This window comes from Poeciliopsis prolifica, unplaced genomic scaffold, assembly GCF_027474105.1.
Source record: "Poeciliopsis prolifica strain line A6 unplaced genomic scaffold, Auburn_PproV2 SCAFFOLD015, whole genome shotgun sequence".
NCBI lineage: Eukaryota > Metazoa > Chordata > Actinopteri > Cyprinodontiformes > Poeciliidae > Poeciliopsis > Poeciliopsis prolifica.
Window position 1 is genome coordinate 7,571,483 of NW_026562390.1, and position 17,524 is coordinate 7,589,006.

At 38.1% G+C, this 17,524-nt stretch overlaps 2 protein-coding genes across 2 annotated transcripts; one reads left to right on the forward strand and one right to left on the reverse strand.

The window, feature by feature from the left end:
* Nucleotides 1-286: 286 nt before the first annotated feature.
* LOC129366323 (eosinophil peroxidase-like) lies at nt 287-6,133 on the reverse strand. The gene is given in 17 exon segments (XM_055040105.1): nt 287-1,355; nt 1,512-1,661; nt 1,737-1,774; nt 1,873-2,093; nt 2,181-2,418; nt 2,662-2,832; nt 2,916-3,174; nt 3,260-3,420; nt 3,961-4,324; nt 4,412-4,618; nt 4,706-4,758; nt 4,761-4,831; nt 5,112-5,244; nt 5,351-5,526; nt 5,633-5,720; nt 5,800-5,865; nt 5,948-6,133. Coding segments are annotated over 16 exon segments (2,430 nt in total). The 5' UTR covers nt 5,864-5,865; nt 5,948-6,133; the 3' UTR covers nt 287-1,319.
* Nucleotides 6,134-12,904: 6,771 nt separating this feature from the next.
* On the forward strand, nt 12,905-16,667 carry LOC129366327 (prosaposin). Its single transcript, XM_055040108.1, has 10 exons — nt 12,905-13,037; nt 13,115-13,164; nt 13,529-13,603; nt 14,744-14,866; nt 14,958-15,071; nt 15,155-15,235; nt 15,327-15,507; nt 16,118-16,176; nt 16,252-16,318; nt 16,398-16,667. Exons 1-9 carry the CDS (start codon nt 12,986-12,988, stop codon nt 16,306-16,308), a joined length of 792 nt encoding a protein of 263 aa, XP_054896083.1. The 5' UTR covers nt 12,905-12,985; the 3' UTR covers nt 16,309-16,318; nt 16,398-16,667.
* The last annotated feature ends 857 nt before the right edge of the window (nt 16,668-17,524 follow it).

The window sequence follows — 17,524 nt, forward strand, 5'->3', positions numbered from 1 at the left end:
TGTGATTTTGTTAGAAACATTTTCCTTTCTTCTTTTTATAATCAACTTTAAGAGTGAATTTTTATTCTTCTTATTACTTTTTTTTTTGTAAATTTGCAGTGAGATTATGCTACTACAATAAATGATACATTTATTTGTATGTTTTGGCTACAACTTTGCAAGACATGTCATTAAGTGTATTCCACATTTAACATCAATGAGTTCTCATTTTTAATGATTTGCAGCTCCTTATTTTAACCTTTATTTTAAATTTGCAACAAATCAGTAATAAAAAATAAATAAAATCAGTGATTGCTCAATTGCTTTATTGAATGCAACATTTAATATAAGACAACAAAGTTGCAGAAAATCTAAATATTAGCAAACAAAGCATAGCATAAGATTTTAAGGTACAAGTTATTAGTGCATAACATGCTCAATTTAATACTGGTTGATCCCGTCAAACTTGGCCAAATGCTAATTTTTGGTTTGATAAACTGTAAGTTGTAACAGAGTTAAACACATTCGTTGAATTTAAACTCATGGAATGAATGTCCTTGTGAGTTTTAGCGTAAAACTCACAAACTCATGGTTTGTCTTTATCTGGTCATCTGCTGCTGTGACTGACTGAGGTAAAGAAATTTAAAAGCCCACAAGTCACTGGTATTTTTTAATTGGAGGTTCATCCTGGAGAGGGTAAGGTAATTTTATTGATATAGCAAATTTTCAGCAACAAGGCAGTTCAAAATGCTTTACATGAATCAGAAGAAAATGCAAAGAAAACAACAAATCCAAAGACAAAAGACAAAGTACAAAACTAAATATTGGTTCCCCATGTTTTATAACCATGAGTAGATCATAATCTGTAATAAGTTTTTCTCTGGAACTTAAGTTTGTTTCTCAATGTTAGATTCTATTAGTAGGTATACAGTATAAAGCTAAATGGTGCTTATCCATTTTTTATTCTTTTTCTGTGTTTCTAAGTAAACTAACTGGAGTTTTTCCAGATCGTGCTCTGATATCAAAAGTAAAAAGCTAAATGTTGGTCTAAAGTTATAAGTACTCCACAGGGTGTGTTTATGTGCCATAGTGAAGAACAAATGTCCTGAGAAGAAGATTTTGATGGCCAGCTTGACAATTTCTGTTCCAATTAAAGAAGTGCAGAGTCAAAGACTGAGGAACATAAATAGGCGTGTCCAGGATCTGTTTTGGCTTGTTTTGTTTCTTTATGACGGAAACAAATGAATCTCTATGTGTATGGGCCGTATTTCCAAAAAGGGACACTGATGTTTGAGATCCTAGAGGGCATCTAGGACCACCTAGATGCCCTCTAGGTGATCCTAGAGGGCATCTGGAGCTGAATGGTCTTGATGGATCTGAGGAGAAACATAAATAAATCAAAATGCTGAGAAAATGAAATGAGTATTGTTTGCACAAAATAATCACATTCAAAAGCAACCAAATCTGAGCTCTGACAAAAAATATACAGATGAACTGCTGTCTTTATAAAGTAACTACTCAGAATCAACTACCTCATTGGTCTGAAATTTCAATGACTCTTGCATATTCAGAGGTTCCTGGAGATCCAGAGGACCATGAACATTTACAGGGTCCACAGGGTCTAATGAGTCCTGGACATCCAGAGGGTCCAGATTGTTCAGTTCATCCGTCTGGGTTGGGTTCTGTTCGTGACAAGGATCAAAATAAGTCCAGATTTTTTAAATGTCCTAGATTTCAGTATTAAAGGTTAAACTGACCTCTCCGCCACTGGAGTCTAAACAACCAGCAGAAGATCCTGTAATATCAAACAAAATCATACAGTTCATACACGATTACAAAAGAGAACAGTACATCAGGAAAGCCGATTGGTCCCAAGGATGAAAAAGTTCTCACCGGAGTCACAGAGCATGGCGGGTCTTTCCCTCCATGCATTAAGATCCAGGCGACGCAGAGTGGAGCACTGCACCAGGGAGTTCCTTTGTGAGACGACGCTGTACGCGTCACTGGGCACCGATGCGATGCCGGTGTTGTCACAGATAATTCTGGAGAGTGTAACAGCAGACAGAGCCTGCCTCTGCTGCGGCGTGAAAACACCGGGGTTCTGGTGCCACAATCTGAAATATCCCAGAAAGTTACCAAATCATTTCATTTAATTCTACGATTTATATTTGTACACTTCATTCGTCCACTGCTTTCCTGACCTGTCACCTTGACGAATCCTCTGGAACTGAGTTGCGATGAGGCAGGCGAACAGAGGACCCACGCGGCCGCCACGCACAAATGGCTCTGCGACACCTCCAAGCCACACATCGATGTTTTCGGGGGTCCCGTAGAGCTCCAGCAGCTTACGAGCCAGGGAGGGATTCCCCAAAACCTGAGCCAGCTCTGCCTGGTTACGAGGCTGGGACAGACCGCAGAACCTGCGCCAGGCATTGTAGCCTGAAGTGATAGAAATCATGAGGATGAGACACTTTAGGGATGATTGTCCAAATAAAACTACATGTTAATATGAGATATTAGTGGCATGATCTGTGTTATTCCAAAATCAGCATATATGACTAAGAATGAAGTGGGAAGTCTCACAAAATTGCTCCTAAAATTCAAAGACTTAAACCTCTGAGGACTGAGTCAGAGATCAGGTTCAGATTCCTTGCTTTTAGATGTAATAAATAAATCATGTACCAGGCAGGCCATGATCTCGACTCCTCTGCATGTTGAGAGAACCAAGGTCCAGAGCCAAGTGCATCACAAACTGGAACAGCCTATCCCTCAGAGCAGTCACCATCATGTGATCCTGGGTGTTCAGCTTCGCAGGGCGTCCTATCAGACCACGCAGCAAAGGGTCGATTCCACCTGGAGGGTGAGAGCAAATGAAACGAGGGCTTCATCCTACAGCACAATGACAAGATGGCTGCAGTTATTTTTGCGGGGCACACCTTCGAAAATGACTCTCCATGGGGTGAAGAAAGCCCTGTACAGGGAGACGCTGGGGAAAGTAGGATGCTCTCTGTAGTTTGCATCCAGTCGGAACAAAACTGGCTGGATTGCCAGGTGAGCGAAACGGTAAGCGGCCGTCGCAAACACATTGGAGATGCTGGGGTCAACATCAGGGTTGTAGCCAGGGTAACGTCCGAGCTGTCTGCGGATTGCGTCAGGACCCACAATGTGAGGAAGATAATCCCTGAAGACAAACATCTGATAGACAAAAACCAGAATATGAGAAAACAGCACAGGCTTTGAGTAAAATGAGACTCCTTGCTGACTCTTTGGGTTGTTTTACCTGGGTGTAAGCACCCATGATCTTGCGGGCCTCTTGGTAGAGAGTCTCACTGTCCCAGTGTGGATTCAGCCTCTTCAGCTGACGAGCCAAACGGTTGTGTTCACGCACAAACAGGGTGTGGATAGATGTCAGAGCGATGTTCTCGTCTACACGGGCATCACCTGCATAGAAATGTAGCAACAGCTCAGTTCCTGCTGACATTTTTACTTTTGGAGCCACCTTAGAAATATGACATGAACTCTACCCAACATTATTCAACACACTTATCCCCAGTGGGGTCGCGAGTGGTGTAGAGTGCCTATCTCCAGAGAGAGGCAGGTACATCCTGGACACGTTGCCAGTCCATAAAAAGGCATGACAGAGAAAAACAGGACAATCAATCATCCCCGCACACATCCACAGCTTAGGAGAATTTAGAGAGAGACCAATTAACTTGATGATCATGTTTTCGGACTGTGGGAGGAAACCAGCGTGTCCAGAGAGAACCCACTCATGCATAGTGAGAACATGCAGAAAGATCCCATTCCAGGAGTTAGATCCCTAACTCTTCCACTCCCATGACATTAGCTGAAAATGACAATTTCTGGTAAGTCGTTCATCAATATTGAATATTGGCGATACGGGATCTTGAAATATCCAATAATCAAATTATCATTTTTATTCAATCATGCAACTCAATTTCTCCTTAGAAAGTCACAAACCTGCAATAAAGCAGGGCACCTCCCTTGCGTTGGTGTCGTTGGTGACTCTTCTGCGGGTGGCGCACATTTGCACCTGCAGGGAGTGGAAGGGCAGCAGCTCGCGTCCGTTGTCCCTGAATTCGGTGTTGACGCGCAGCAGGCCGGCATCACTGGTGAGGTCACGAAGGTTCAGGGCGAGCTTCTCGTCGGAGCCATATACTTGCCCCAGATCCAGAAAGGCCGTCAGTGAATTGATCTGCTCCCTCTTGCTGGGTTCTCCTCCAAAATTAAATGCAGAGTAACCCGTTCCACAGGCAGGAGCAGATCGAAAGGCTGGGATGCAGCTGTCTGGGCGGGAGGGAATCCGGGGATCTCCAGGAGGGATCTGATCATTACAAAAACAAGAGTTTGAAGTGAAACAACAGAAAGGTGGAACAAAATTAAACAATTTAGTTTGAGCTTTGACACCAACCGGGATAGGGATGCATGGCTCACTCTGCTCACAACTTTCATCGCAGTTCAGTCCATTGCTAAAGGAGCGGATACTTGGTGAAAATGGCGTGAAGGTGAGGTCATGGTCATTCCACTGCCCAAACATGGTCACCATGTGGGAGTACTCAGTGTCATTGACAACGCCTGCATCTGTGGTGCTCAAGATGTTATTGGACACCTGCCGCACCTAAAAGTGGAGAGAAAAAGATTTCATTTTAAACTTGAGGCAAATAATTTGATGAAAAAATATGGATTCTTGAAGCAAAGTTGGTACCAATGGGAGCAAGAAGTTGTTGAATTTGCGGGTTCTGTTCCATCCTTTTGGGATATGCCATCATCGTATTCAGAGGGCAGCCAGCGTGTGAAGGGGGTGTTGGAGGCACCAAGGCGAGGGTTTTTCCTGTAAAAGAAATGTGGAAGGCTGATGTTTAGAAATCACACTTTTGAAATCCCTCAGAAGTGAACACATCTTTTGTGGTTCATAGTCTAGGATGTTAAGAAGTACTTCTCTAAAGGTAAGTTTCAACTTTTTGATCTAAAACGGGAACTTCTAAAAATGATGGTTTGCACCAATAAACCATATATTCGCGACTGATAGCAAGTTCTTAAGACAGACTATCAATCGGTCCCGCAAAACTGTTTTAAATTCAATAAAATCATAATTGTAATTTAAGACTTACAAGTTGTTGCAGACGCTGGTGGCTGTGCGATACTTATTGATATTGGGCGTGTTGCGACATGGTGGATTCCTGATTTGAGCCTCACATCCAGTGATCCGGGCAAGTTCTTTCAAATCTTGTTCCGTGAGTAAATCTGAAAGGTGTAGTTCATAGAGCTCCATGTCCTTATCGGTTTTTAGATGTAATCAGATTGTTAAAAGTACTAGACATGGAAAAAATCAGCTTTGACTCTGTCTGACCTGTTGCATTGAGGGAGCGCCTGTGCACACGATGTACTTTCTCTTGGACCAAACGGAGAGTCTGTGCCATGTAGTCAGCAGAGCGCACAGCTGAACGAGTGTCACCGCGAGGCTGCTTCAGGAGACGAAGAGCATCATGCGGCTGCACCGCATCCTTGCGGACCCGTCTGAGGCTCCTGAAGGAATGGAAATATCTCTCTCTCAACGAGAATCCAGAGCTCTGGCAGTTCAGACATTCAGAAACTGTCCATCAGTCAACATAAGGAAGCATTATGAACTCACTCTTCTCTTGAGTATTTGTATGCATCGTCTACTATTTTCTTTGCTTCTTCAAAGCATTTACGAAGAAAACGACTGCCAAGTCTTTCCTCTGGAAAACAGGAAGAACAATTTAAACATAATGCCTTTAAAAAGCAAACGTAAAAGAAATTATGTCAGGAGAAATTTACCCGTAGGTTTGGATTGACTGGGCACCAGGCAGAGTCCCAGCACAAGGAGGACAGAGAGAAGCATCTCTGAAGCAAAGCATCAAACAAACATCAACTGGTTGAAAATATAATGATATTTTCCTATATGGATTAAAATAATTGTTTTTACCTTTGTCTGTGAAGGCTTCTGTGGTGTTCTAAGATGTTATTTGATATTTGGAGGTAGTGATGCTGTGTTCAGATATCTTTCCCTTCTTATATTCGGTAAATGGGCCCAACGCCTTGCCTCCTTTAGTGGATCAGCAGGCGTGGCTTCTGTCACTTTCTAGTTCTTTGCCAAAAAACTGTAGGAAACACTCCTTTTATCTAACTAGCTATAGCTTCTGGTGAACTTATAAGATCTTATTTTGGACCTATTGGTGCACCGATTGCAGTTTTCTGATAGAGTGAGATTAACAATCTTTTAAAAGCCTGACCTACCGATTCCAATTTTGGCCGATACCAATACTCTTCGTCTGAAATGTTATTGAGTTGTCAATAGTGGGGTGACTATTGTTCACTGAAAATGTGCATACATGATCTGGTTGGTGGGTAATCTCTCTCTCTCACAGCAGAGCAAAAGGAGACAGTTGATTTTTTAAACCTTTGTGGAATAGATGAGATCGTCCAATCTCAAAAAATTAAGAAAATTAGCGCTGATAGATCAGTTGGCTGCATCCCTATTAGAAACCTACAAACAATTGTCTGACAATTTGGATGGGTTGGTCAGATATCTAGAAACCACAAACATATTAACACTGACATCTGTGGATAACATTTTTAATAAAAAGCATTTTTACTAAGGTCATTCATAACAACTGTTCATGCTACAACACAATATAAAAAAACATCCAGAATGTTTTCATTTTCAAACAATGAGGTATTGACAAAAAATGTGTCACAGAGATGAGAAACTAAAATAAAAGGCATTTGTGAAAGTTGAGTAACGAGGAAGAGTGAATCAAATGTAATGTTTTCCTCAAAAGCACTTTAAGGGTGTGTGTGTTTTAGATGGAGATGCTTTTTCTGTACATACAATGGCTTTCTTCTTTCTGTTGCAAACTGTGATAAAGTTTAACACAAAACAAGCCAAAGTCCTTCAGCTTTGACTGCCATCAAGCAAGTGAATAATACATACATGAAATATAGAGGAAAGTCATTAAATATTTGATGTAATCAGAAGGTAAATTATATGACTAAAGAGTTCTCTAATCTTTTTAAGCTCACTCATCTGACTGCATATTTTGAATTTTGGCATCATACATTTGCGAAATACAAATATGTGGACATTTTTTGTAGAAAGAATAAGCAATAATGTGGCAATAACTGCAGGCAGCAATAGTTCAGAGAGCTTATAAAGTTTTTTGGTAGTTTTTATTTTGTCAAAGAGAAAAAAAAATTGCATAGAAGCTTAATTATGTATTTGTCTAGAGAGACAAAAACGGCCTTAGCTCCATCAATAGCATTGTACAGAAAAATAAGACATGTTGTGCTAACGCACAGTCTGTGGTGAAAAGAAAGCAGCATACAAAATTCAGAAATGTAAAATAAAAAAATATAGGCCGAGAAAAATCTAAAGCTCACCATAATGTCATTTTGGCCAACGTGACCCAAACTTGACAAACTCTAATAGAAAATCTACTGTGTTGTATTTTTCTACATTTAATAATTCGAAACAAATGTTCAGACTTTCATTTGCACAGTTTTGATTTATATTTAAGGATTAATCTATGACAGGATAGCAACAGAGACATTATATTTTTCATTATGTCACTTTCATTTTTGCACATTTTCTTTGAGCTTTTGTTAAAAAAAGGGTAAACTTTACCAGATACTGTGATGGAAGTTAATACTGTTGAATTAATAAACTAGACCTCATTGCCCTTTACTGTATAGCACAATAAAACTGGAACATTTCCTGCACGTTTTCCAATGACGTACAATGAAAATTGTACGTCATTTTTTATTGTTGCAGATTAACTCAGTAAAGGTGTAACAGCATTCTTTCATCTCAATCTATCATACATATCAGCAGCCAACAACTGGCCCATGTTCTCTTCTTGGCAGAAAAGGTCACTTATCAGAAACATTTCCACCCTTTTTTTGCAACATTCAGCAAAGAGTTACACTTGTGTCTTAACTTCTTTTTGAAGGAAGTTAGAAAGAAAAGGAGAAACAAACCTGAGAAGCTATTAGTTAACTCTTAAGTGTGGCAAGAAACCCACATTACACCACTTGATGTGTAAGAGAAAAGGTAGTTTTTCAGGCCAGGGTGGACCGCAGTCATCAAAGTTGCCCTTCGAGAGTCAGACAACAATACTGCACACTGAAGCACAAAAACAAATTAAAAATATCTCAAAGATTACTTGAACAATGGTACCTTGATCACTGCTCTGTGCAATCCTCGAAAGCAGGAGGAAAAGCTGGTTTGGGACAAAGCATGAGTCATTTGTGATGACAATCATTTACTAGACTATGAGATGTCGTGCAGACCTGACCTTTTCTGTTAAAATAATAAGGAAGCTTTGTCCTCAGCAGCAGTAAGTCATCGTGGATACTAAAATGAATTCCTGACATGCAGGAATTGTTATCGTGATGCTCTACTAATTGGAATTACATCAGTGTAAATGTTTAAGCCACTTTACTTGTGAATGCATAATGAAGAAAGCAGAAAACAAGTATGGGCGTGCATCTTGTGTAGAGGTAGCTGTTGCTTTCAAAAGTTTAACTCACATTTGGCAATTAATCGTCTTTGAAAGGCATCTTAAGCAACAAACCTTTATGAGAAAAAAAACAGACAAAAATTTACACACTGCTGCAAAAAGACAAATGATTGGAGTTGAAAAACCTGGGCCAAAGTTGTCATGGAAAGAGTGAAAAATCAAGTTTCACCAACAAAATTATTTGTATTTTTTTAAAAAAAATCTGCATTGAAAATGAAGCATTTTATGCCTCTTAATGATTGGAAAATGAAGCAACAAAGTTAAATGTGAAATAAATTGTTTTTAACAAGTCATTTGTGCAGAATTATGATTCAATTATTTTAAAAAAATGCTACTGAAACCAAATTTTTAAATTAATATTCCATTTTCCTATGATTCAGGAAATTTGGAGAAACAAAAAAACATTGACGTGAGACAGATGTTTGTTCATAAGCCCCAAAATGACAACGTAAATAACTACTATGCTTAAAGAAATGTAAAGACAGAGAAACAATGAGAAACAATATGAATCAGCGAGCGCTGTGACAAAAATAGCTGGACAACACCCATGTTTGGGTGAAGAGTGGTAAATAAATAAAACGACAGAAAATACTTCAGAGTAAAACTGCATTACTCATATATCCGAAGGGTTCGTGACGGAGAAACATTAAGTGTTAAAGTGCTGCACCATACCAAGTCCTGACAATGTCTAACCCAAGCAAAAATACAAATAGCTTTTTATTGAAACAACGGCTAACTGAAATGTGTTAGTAGTTTTGTGCACCATAGGAAGGAGAGTAAATGTGAGGAGCACATTTTGTTCTAGTAATATAGTTTACTACACATGTTATAATGGCTTGCTTTCGTAGCTCTTTGAAAGTTTTTTTTTTTTTCAACTTTGGCTCCTTTTAAAAGCCACTTTCAGTTTCCACAGTGTTCTTGTATGTTAGGGACACTTTAATCCAACCAACAAATCTTTCAGACTCAAAAACTCAAAGAAAAAAGCAGTGTTGTGTCTAAAAGCAACGTTTTACTAATCGTATTTTCAGGAAATGTGTCATGATCTTGTTCTTGTGTCATTAGCTGAAACTCACCGACAGAACTGATAGAAACTCAGAATGAGCTATTGACAACTAGCTGGGTCATTATATTAATGTAGCTAACTCACGGGATGGATGATTAGCCTCTCAGAGCTTGTCTCAGTTCTTGCAGTTTTTGTTTATAGATTCTTAAATACGTGACTTTTGAACAGCGTCATAGTTTTTATGATTCTCTGTCCATATTCTGTAACAATACTCTGTCCAACATGCTTCAAGTCCAAAGTTGAACTGAAAATGAATCGAAAGGATGTTGATGTTCTAAGAAAATACCCCCAAAAAGCCTAAAACGCTGATTATCTAAACCAGCCAAAAGTTTCCAAGGCATTCTAACTCGTTCAAATGAAATATAAAGCACTGTATGTAAATTACATTTTAAATAGGCCAAACAGAGTTGAACATTTTGTAGGAAGAAACACAAAGGACAAAAAAAGTGTTGTAATCCCTTCTACTATCTCTATCATGACTCCATGTAAGAACAGAAAGGTTTTGTTACTGCCAGTCAACATCTGAAAATGGATTTCTGTTTCCTTCTCTGTCTTTTTACTCTGTGCTCAAAGTTACAATCTTTATGCTATAAAGTGATCAGATAAATAATACATAGCTGCAACTGCAAGAATGAAGCCGTTTAAACGTTTTTATTCTTTTACAGCAGCATATAAGTACAATTTAAGTGACCTACTGACCTAAATGCTGCAGGAATTTACAGGAATTCCCATTTGGTCCATCATTAACTACAAGTCGCAAAGATAAGTCATTTCTATTTCAGTACAGAGCAGCAATCAGGATGGAAGAGACAAGTTTCACCAATATTTAACAGCGATGATCGACAATGAGAAGTAAATTGTCATACTTTACAAACTGCTTTGAGGAAATGTGGCTTTTAAAGGAGACAGGCAGATTATAAAGATAGAAGACTCCTGCTATCTTTATTGTTATTGCTTTCTTGATTTATTGCTATCTTGAAGCAATGACTTACTTCAAGTTACTGAAGCAATATTTTCCTTTGAATTGTTGTATCTGGTTTATGATGCTTCTTCTAAACACCTCAGAGAACAATATGATAATCGAGGCGCTGATTGAGGAAATGTTTTATCCAGTTCAGGTCTGTTGACCAACACCACTGACTGTAAACTTACTCCCTATAATTCCTATGTCAAAGGTCATGCCCTGAATCAGACAGCAAAGGCAACAGCCGAGAATAAAATACTAAACAGCTGGTTCATAAGACAATTCTTTTAAATCTAAAATAAATATCTTTTGAAATGGAAACAAAGAATTTAAAAGTGGACTCATCCTTAATAATCATTAATAATCAGTGTCTGTATACATAGGTTTAAAAACTTACATTTGTATATCTCACAATTATTGAATAGTTGATAATTGTGAGAGTTGTATGTTAGCTTTTATATTACATTATGTATTATATTATATTATGAGCTACAAAATGGTGCAGCTGGAAGCATTTTTTGTTGCTTTGCAACAAACAGGTGCACCAGTTTCCTCCTACAGTCCAAAAAAATAAAAAACAAACCCAGAAAACAATGAAGTCAACTAAATTGCTCTCTATAAATTGTTGTTAGGTGTATGTGCATGGTTGTTTGCCCTGCAGTATCCTGCCTCTTTCCCATCGATCGCTGAAGATAGCGATTGAGCCCCTCTGCAAGGATAAGTGCTACAATGAATATATGTTTATTAAGTCATTTTTTACCGAAGATATTACAGCCTCAGAGCTGTGGGTGGTAAATGCCCAAACGGGTAATTGTACTTCTGATGAAGACAATGACACTTTTGAGTAAACATGGAACTTAGCAACACAACTCTTACAGCATTGCATTGCCTCATGTTGAGTAATCAGATGTTCCTGCTCTATGATGGAAGCATAAGTGTATTAATCTGTCTGACTAAAGTCTGGCTGATGCTGTGCATGAGGCATGTGCTGCAACTGCAGAAGAGTCCTGCAGGCGGCGCTACGGTCGTCCTTGTTGGCAAAGATAAAAAATTTCATTTAAAAAAAAATGGTTTGGTTTACAGAATGAGGAAGTAGCAGCAGCACATAAAGGAGTCTTCTGGCCAAAGCAAACAGACAAACGACACAGAAAAGAATGAAGAATTTGACTGTGAACCGAGTCGCTCGTAATATATTTGAACTTTAAGATAGTTACTAAATTACCAGAGGCTGAAACAATGACACTATTTATATTAAGACAAAAAAGCAACAAAAGCAAGTAAAGAAAAAAAGATCATGGTGAAAATTGCCCTGCTGCATAAATGTTGAACTGAAACAATTGTGAAATGGAAGAAAAAGACGACATATTTCCTCATTTTTCCCAAATAAAACCTGAATTTATGACTTGCATGTTAGGGCTACTTTACTCTCTTCACTCTAAAAAAATCCAGCAAAACCAATTGAAATAGAGCATAATTAATAATTAATCTCACTCTAAATATGTACTCAATCATAATGAAGCTTTCAGAAGTTTGTTAGAGAACAAAACAGCATCATGAAGACCAATGAACACTGACATGTCAAGGAAGCTATGAAGCTCATCTGAAAATGTAAAAGTAACTCTGGAGGAGCTGCAGAGCTCTGGTGGGAGAGTTTGTAAGGAGGATAACTAATACCCAGGCTTTCTGCAAATTTAGATTTCATAGTAGAATCACTAGAGTGAAACCATATAAGGTCACAGCGAATATGTGGAAGAAGGTGGTCAGGTCAGTGACAATCAAATTGAACATGTCTATTCTACATGCATAACTTACAATCCACATCACCAGTTGTCACATTAAAACATGGTAGTGGAAGTATCATGTTGTGCAGAAACAAGCACAAGAGTTTAGATCTGCTGCTGTTGTTGCAGAAACCAGGCTTTTCTGCAAAAAGAACGATTAATTCTGCAAGGCTTTGTATTTACCTCTGTGGAGAAATCACAGCAAATTCAAAGACTGTGGCCCTGAAGAGATTTGATCTTTTTAAGATCTAAATTTTAATTGGCCTTTGTAAAAAAAAAAAAAAAAGAAAATCATTATTGGGTTCTGCACAGACAGTATGTTATAGTTCAAAATCATTACATATTTACTGAAAATGACAGGCAACCAGCCGTAGAAGTAAAGATTCATTGAAAAGAGAAGAGGAAACAGAAAGTGAGAGATAAAGACATTATCAATAAGAGCAGCACTGCTGCTGTGATACGTTCATTTTTTAGAAACATATTTTTACCCGGCTGGTGTGAGGAACTGAAACCCCCCATGCAGTTGCACTGAATAAACATTTTGTCTGTCAGGTGGACACAAGATATAAAATCCGCTTGCAGTTCCCTCAGATGTGAGAAGCAAATAGTTTGAACAAACAAAGCCCAGAAGGCAGCCATGGCCAAACTGATTTTACCTTTGGTTCTCCTAGTTGCTCTCCAAGGCTATGGTAAGATGCTCAAAATATAAATTTAAAAGTAAAAGAGACAACTCTACTTTGTAAGTGTAACACATATTTTTCTGCAGATGTGACAGCAACTTGTGACAGCAACCATCTGCAAAGTCTTCCTGGTGAAGTAAGTCAGCAATTTTTATACAAGTATATAATTATATTCTTCTTTTTAAAGTCTAAACTGAAAACTGAATGTAGTTATGATGCCGATGCTTAGAACAAAAAAAACTTTTTTTTTTTTTGTGGAAAGTATTTGCAAATAACTTGCGGAGCCAAAATGAACAAATAGTTTTGCATCTATCAATTTTCTTTTTTCATGAAAAAGAAATTGGATTAAATTGCATTAATCAAATGCAGCAATGCAAATTTTATTTTATTTTATTTTTTGGATGAGTGAACATGATAGATTTAAAATGCTGTTCTTCTAAATGTGCTTTATGAACCATGTGAGACGCAATAGATTTCAATAAAATGTATTTTCTATCCAGAATGGGGACGTTTGCAAGGACTGCACCCAAATATTCACACTCCTTGTTGACATGCTGACCAACGCTGACATGCAGGTGAGAACAATGGCAGATTGTGGAGCAAATACATACCTGAGTGTTCATATTGGTTTTCTGATAATGCTATCAAGTCTACATTCAGAGGTCAGGACCGAAAAACACAATGTTCTACAATAGCCTGCTATTATATGTGGGTTGAACAGATGCTGTTGAATAAAATCCTTTGGAGTAAAAACACATTTTTCACATTCCTTAAAGAAAAACGTCTCTGATCAGTCATGCATGAACTGAAACACAAACAGTAGAGAAATGCTCCTGCTTTCTCTCACACGAAACGTTACTTCCTGTTTTTATTTCTAGCAAAAGCTGAAACTACATTTCTCAAGAGATATTTTTCTCTCCTCATCTTGAACATCCGCTTTCTTGGACTTTGACCTTTTTCTGATCTGGCGTTGGTATTTTTCCTCCAAAAAACTGAGTTTTTACTACTCAACCACAAAGTTTATTAGATTGTTCTCTCTGTAATCCGCTCATTATTTTTGCAGAAAGTTCTCCATCTCTTCTTACTGGTGTCTGATCTTGTTTCATTATTACAATAAATTTACAGTAGAACTGAATCACCATAACTTAACTCAAGACACAAAAAGCAGCATCACGATCACCAAAAAACTATAATTGTTTGGTGTGTAAGGATTCGCTAACAAATGTGTTAGTTGGCTAAATATGTGCTGTGGTTTATTGTGGCTAAATATACTAGTTATTTATTTAGCCAACTTGTTTAGGGATGGTTACTTTAATTAGCCAACTAGCCCAAAAAATTTCTAACCTAATTCTAACAAACCATTTCAAACGTACATATAAAATCTTTTAATGTTTTCATTTTCAACCAGTAATTTTTGACTGTGGTTTTTTTTAAATTTTATTTTAATTAAGCCAAGTATGTTTTACTGTGATATTTGAAACTTTGTTTTGATCAACAAAGAAACCTCACATGCTACAGACCCATTAGTTCAATATTAAGTTGCGTCTACTAACATTTAACCAAGTTACAAAGCACGAGTTGTGTGTCTAAAAACAAATTATCATTTTATGGAGCATAACTTGTTTTTGACATTATTTTCCACTAGAACTTTTTGTTCAGTGGAGAGAAAAATGGCTCACTTTTTCTAGACGGTAATTGTGACTATTTTATTTCAGAAAAAGATCATGGGAGGAATCGATGCTCTGTGTGCACATCTACCTGGACCGGCTGCCAAAATCTGTAAAGACGAGGTGGACAAGATGCTCCCATTGGCCATCACTTTTATTACTGGTGTTGCAGTAAGTTGGAGGCCAGAATCAGTCGTGGCTTTTTTAAAAAAACAGACATAACTGATAGTATATATCAAAAATAATCCATCTGTTTCTGCAGAAACCATCAGAGATCTGCAAGATATTTGGACTGTGTGGCTCTGATGAAGAGCGTGACAGGATGCTCAGCTACTTTGCCAACGAGGTTCTTCAGGTTGCCTTGAAAAGTGACCATGTCAGTACAACTTACTGTAAAATGATGTTTGAATATTTTCTATCGATAATACTTTTACCATGCAGGATTTTTGTGTTTATCAGGGGGAGCCTGCCTCAACCTGCTCCTTCTGCATGTTCTTCTTCAAGACTTTGGAAGAGTTGCTGCCTAAAGAAAGGACTGAGGCGTGTTTTTAACAGCAGGAAAACACTATAAATCAATGGAGGGAACACACGCGGCATTAACCTCAGTCACTTCTCTCATTTCCGACTGCAGGGTGCCGTGATCAAACTGCTGGAAGAGATATGCCACATCCTACCGTCGACTTATCGTAACGAGTGCGAGGTCATCATTGACAAGTACAGCAAAACGGTGCTGGACGCAATCTTGGGTTACGCCACCCCGCAGGCCATCTGTCACCTCATCCACCTGTGCAAAGGCCAGGAAGTTGTTGTTGGTCAGTCGGCACATCCTTGTTCTTGGATGAGTGAACATTACAGATTTAAAACTCTGTTTTTCTAAATGTGCTTTACGAACCATGTCAGACGCAAAAGACTAAAACATTTCTGCAGGTTTAAGTCACAACCCGGTTTTTATTTTATCTTCACTCAACAGAAGAAGCACACAGTCTCATGCACCTGTCTATTGAAATTCTTAAAATGTTTTTAACCTATGAAAACTGGAAAAGTGTACCCATCAGCTCAGGTTTGACCGACTTACAAAAAGTAAAAGATAAATTCTTTAAAAATGTAGCGAAAAGCTACTTGTTAAAACTATGTTTCAAATTTCAAGAATATCAATATAACAATCACTTTACTTATGAGACTAAAACTTTAAGGAAATATGAGTAGAAAATATAAAATAGGAAGATCAAGGATTCCTAGATGCCTGACTAAATCATATTTATTTTTTTTAGTATAAAAACACATTTGAGAAAAAGGATTTAGGCAAACTGTGAACCTGTCATGCATAAATTCAAAAATGGTTAAATGCAAAAATCAAAATTAACAAATGCAGAATTTTTCACATGCACATAAAACACTAAAGTTTTTCTTCTGACTTCACAGACCCATGCACACTGCCAGCGTACAGATGCAAAGACGTCAGCACCGCCCTTAAATGTGGAGTAAGTCAACAATCTAAATGAAGCCACCAGTTCAGCTTCCTGGTGTTAAACATGCAATCTGTCCTCTGCATGCAGACTCTGTTCTACTGTCAGAAATTCGCCTGGAAACCTCTGAGCTACAACACAATCTGACACGTTAAAGGTGAGTAAACACCAACGACAATAAAGTCAGAAAAAGACGGAACTGCAATAACCCACATGTACTTATTTTTCTTCAACAGGGTGGAGAAGAAAAGCTGGTGCTGTTTCTATAAACAAGCCCTGCTCCAACTACGAATATAATTTTGTATCTTACTGCATTTTATGATTGTTTTGCTTTATGATTACACTGGCTGAGCTAAAAAGAAACAAAAAAACAAAACAAAAAACAGGGCACCAAGGATGATCAGGACTGAAGAAATGCTGCAAAGATATGAAGCTTCACTGGATGGAGGTTGAATTTTTCATAACCCAGTTACTCTGTAAACAAGATTAAACCTTCAGTCAGCTTATCAAGCGTCAACAGTTTATATCATGTTCTTTATTGTTTGAATTGGCTGGGATAAAATGATCCCAATGGTATTTCACTTTTAAGTATTTTGTACACTTCACACTTTGTTCCCGTCTGCAGGTGGAAACCAAGTTTCTGCAAACACCTGCAGGCCAAATATTCAGACTTTTGTGCTAGAATTTAAAGTAAATACAAACCTGAGAATGGTAAGTCGCGTGGTCACAGAGAGCAGAAGTGACACATTCATTTAGAATGGAAACTAATCATAAAGGAAGTGATCACATCAACCAAATCTTCAAAATACTCAGTTCTGCTTTCATGTTCTCACTGGTACTTTCAAGTACATCTGGTGACCAGTTGAAGCACATGACAAACAAGTCAGACATGTGAATTTTTATTTGAGGAAAATTCAGAAAGGAGAAGAGAGAGAGACATGAAGGTAACAGATTGATTTTAGGTTCATTTGTAGCAAACGAGAAAAGGCACTTAATACACAAAACACTGAATTTAACAAAAAGAAGGGGAACGGCTTTTCACACTCCCAGCTGCAGACGATGTAAACAGGCTGGTTTCTCTGTACAACACCAACCGATTATTTGTTCCGAGTCGTGGGTGAGTTTGAGGAAGCAGACATGTTGTGAATTAAATAGTGAAGTAAAACTAGCAGATAACTCTATGTGTCGTTACGGAATCAAGATGTATCGATTAAAAACCTCATTTTAAAGTTTAAAGTTTCTCCATCTGCCCCTCCCAAACCTGCTGCTGCACGCCACCAGTAAGATGGCTGACAGGAGATTCCTCAACACACCAGCCGTCGCTCTCAAGTTAAAGCTGGACTGGCTGAGTCCACATCTGTTA

What these genes read in the sequence shown, in the direction of transcription:
- LOC129366327 (XM_055040108.1), top strand. Translation starts at nt 12,986, where the DNA reads ATGGCCAAACTGATTTTACCTTTGGTTCTCCTAGTTGCTCTCCAAGGC. An exon ending in AGTTGCTCTCCAAGGCTATG is followed by an intron (nt 13,038 to 13,114) that starts GTAAGATGCTCA and finishes ATTTTTCTGCAG; the next exon opens with ATGTGACAGCAACTTGTGAC. An exon ending in GCACCGCCCTTAAATGTGGA is followed by an intron (nt 16,177 to 16,251) that starts GTAAGTCAACAA and finishes CTCTGCATGCAG; the next exon opens with ACTCTGTTCTACTGTCAGAA.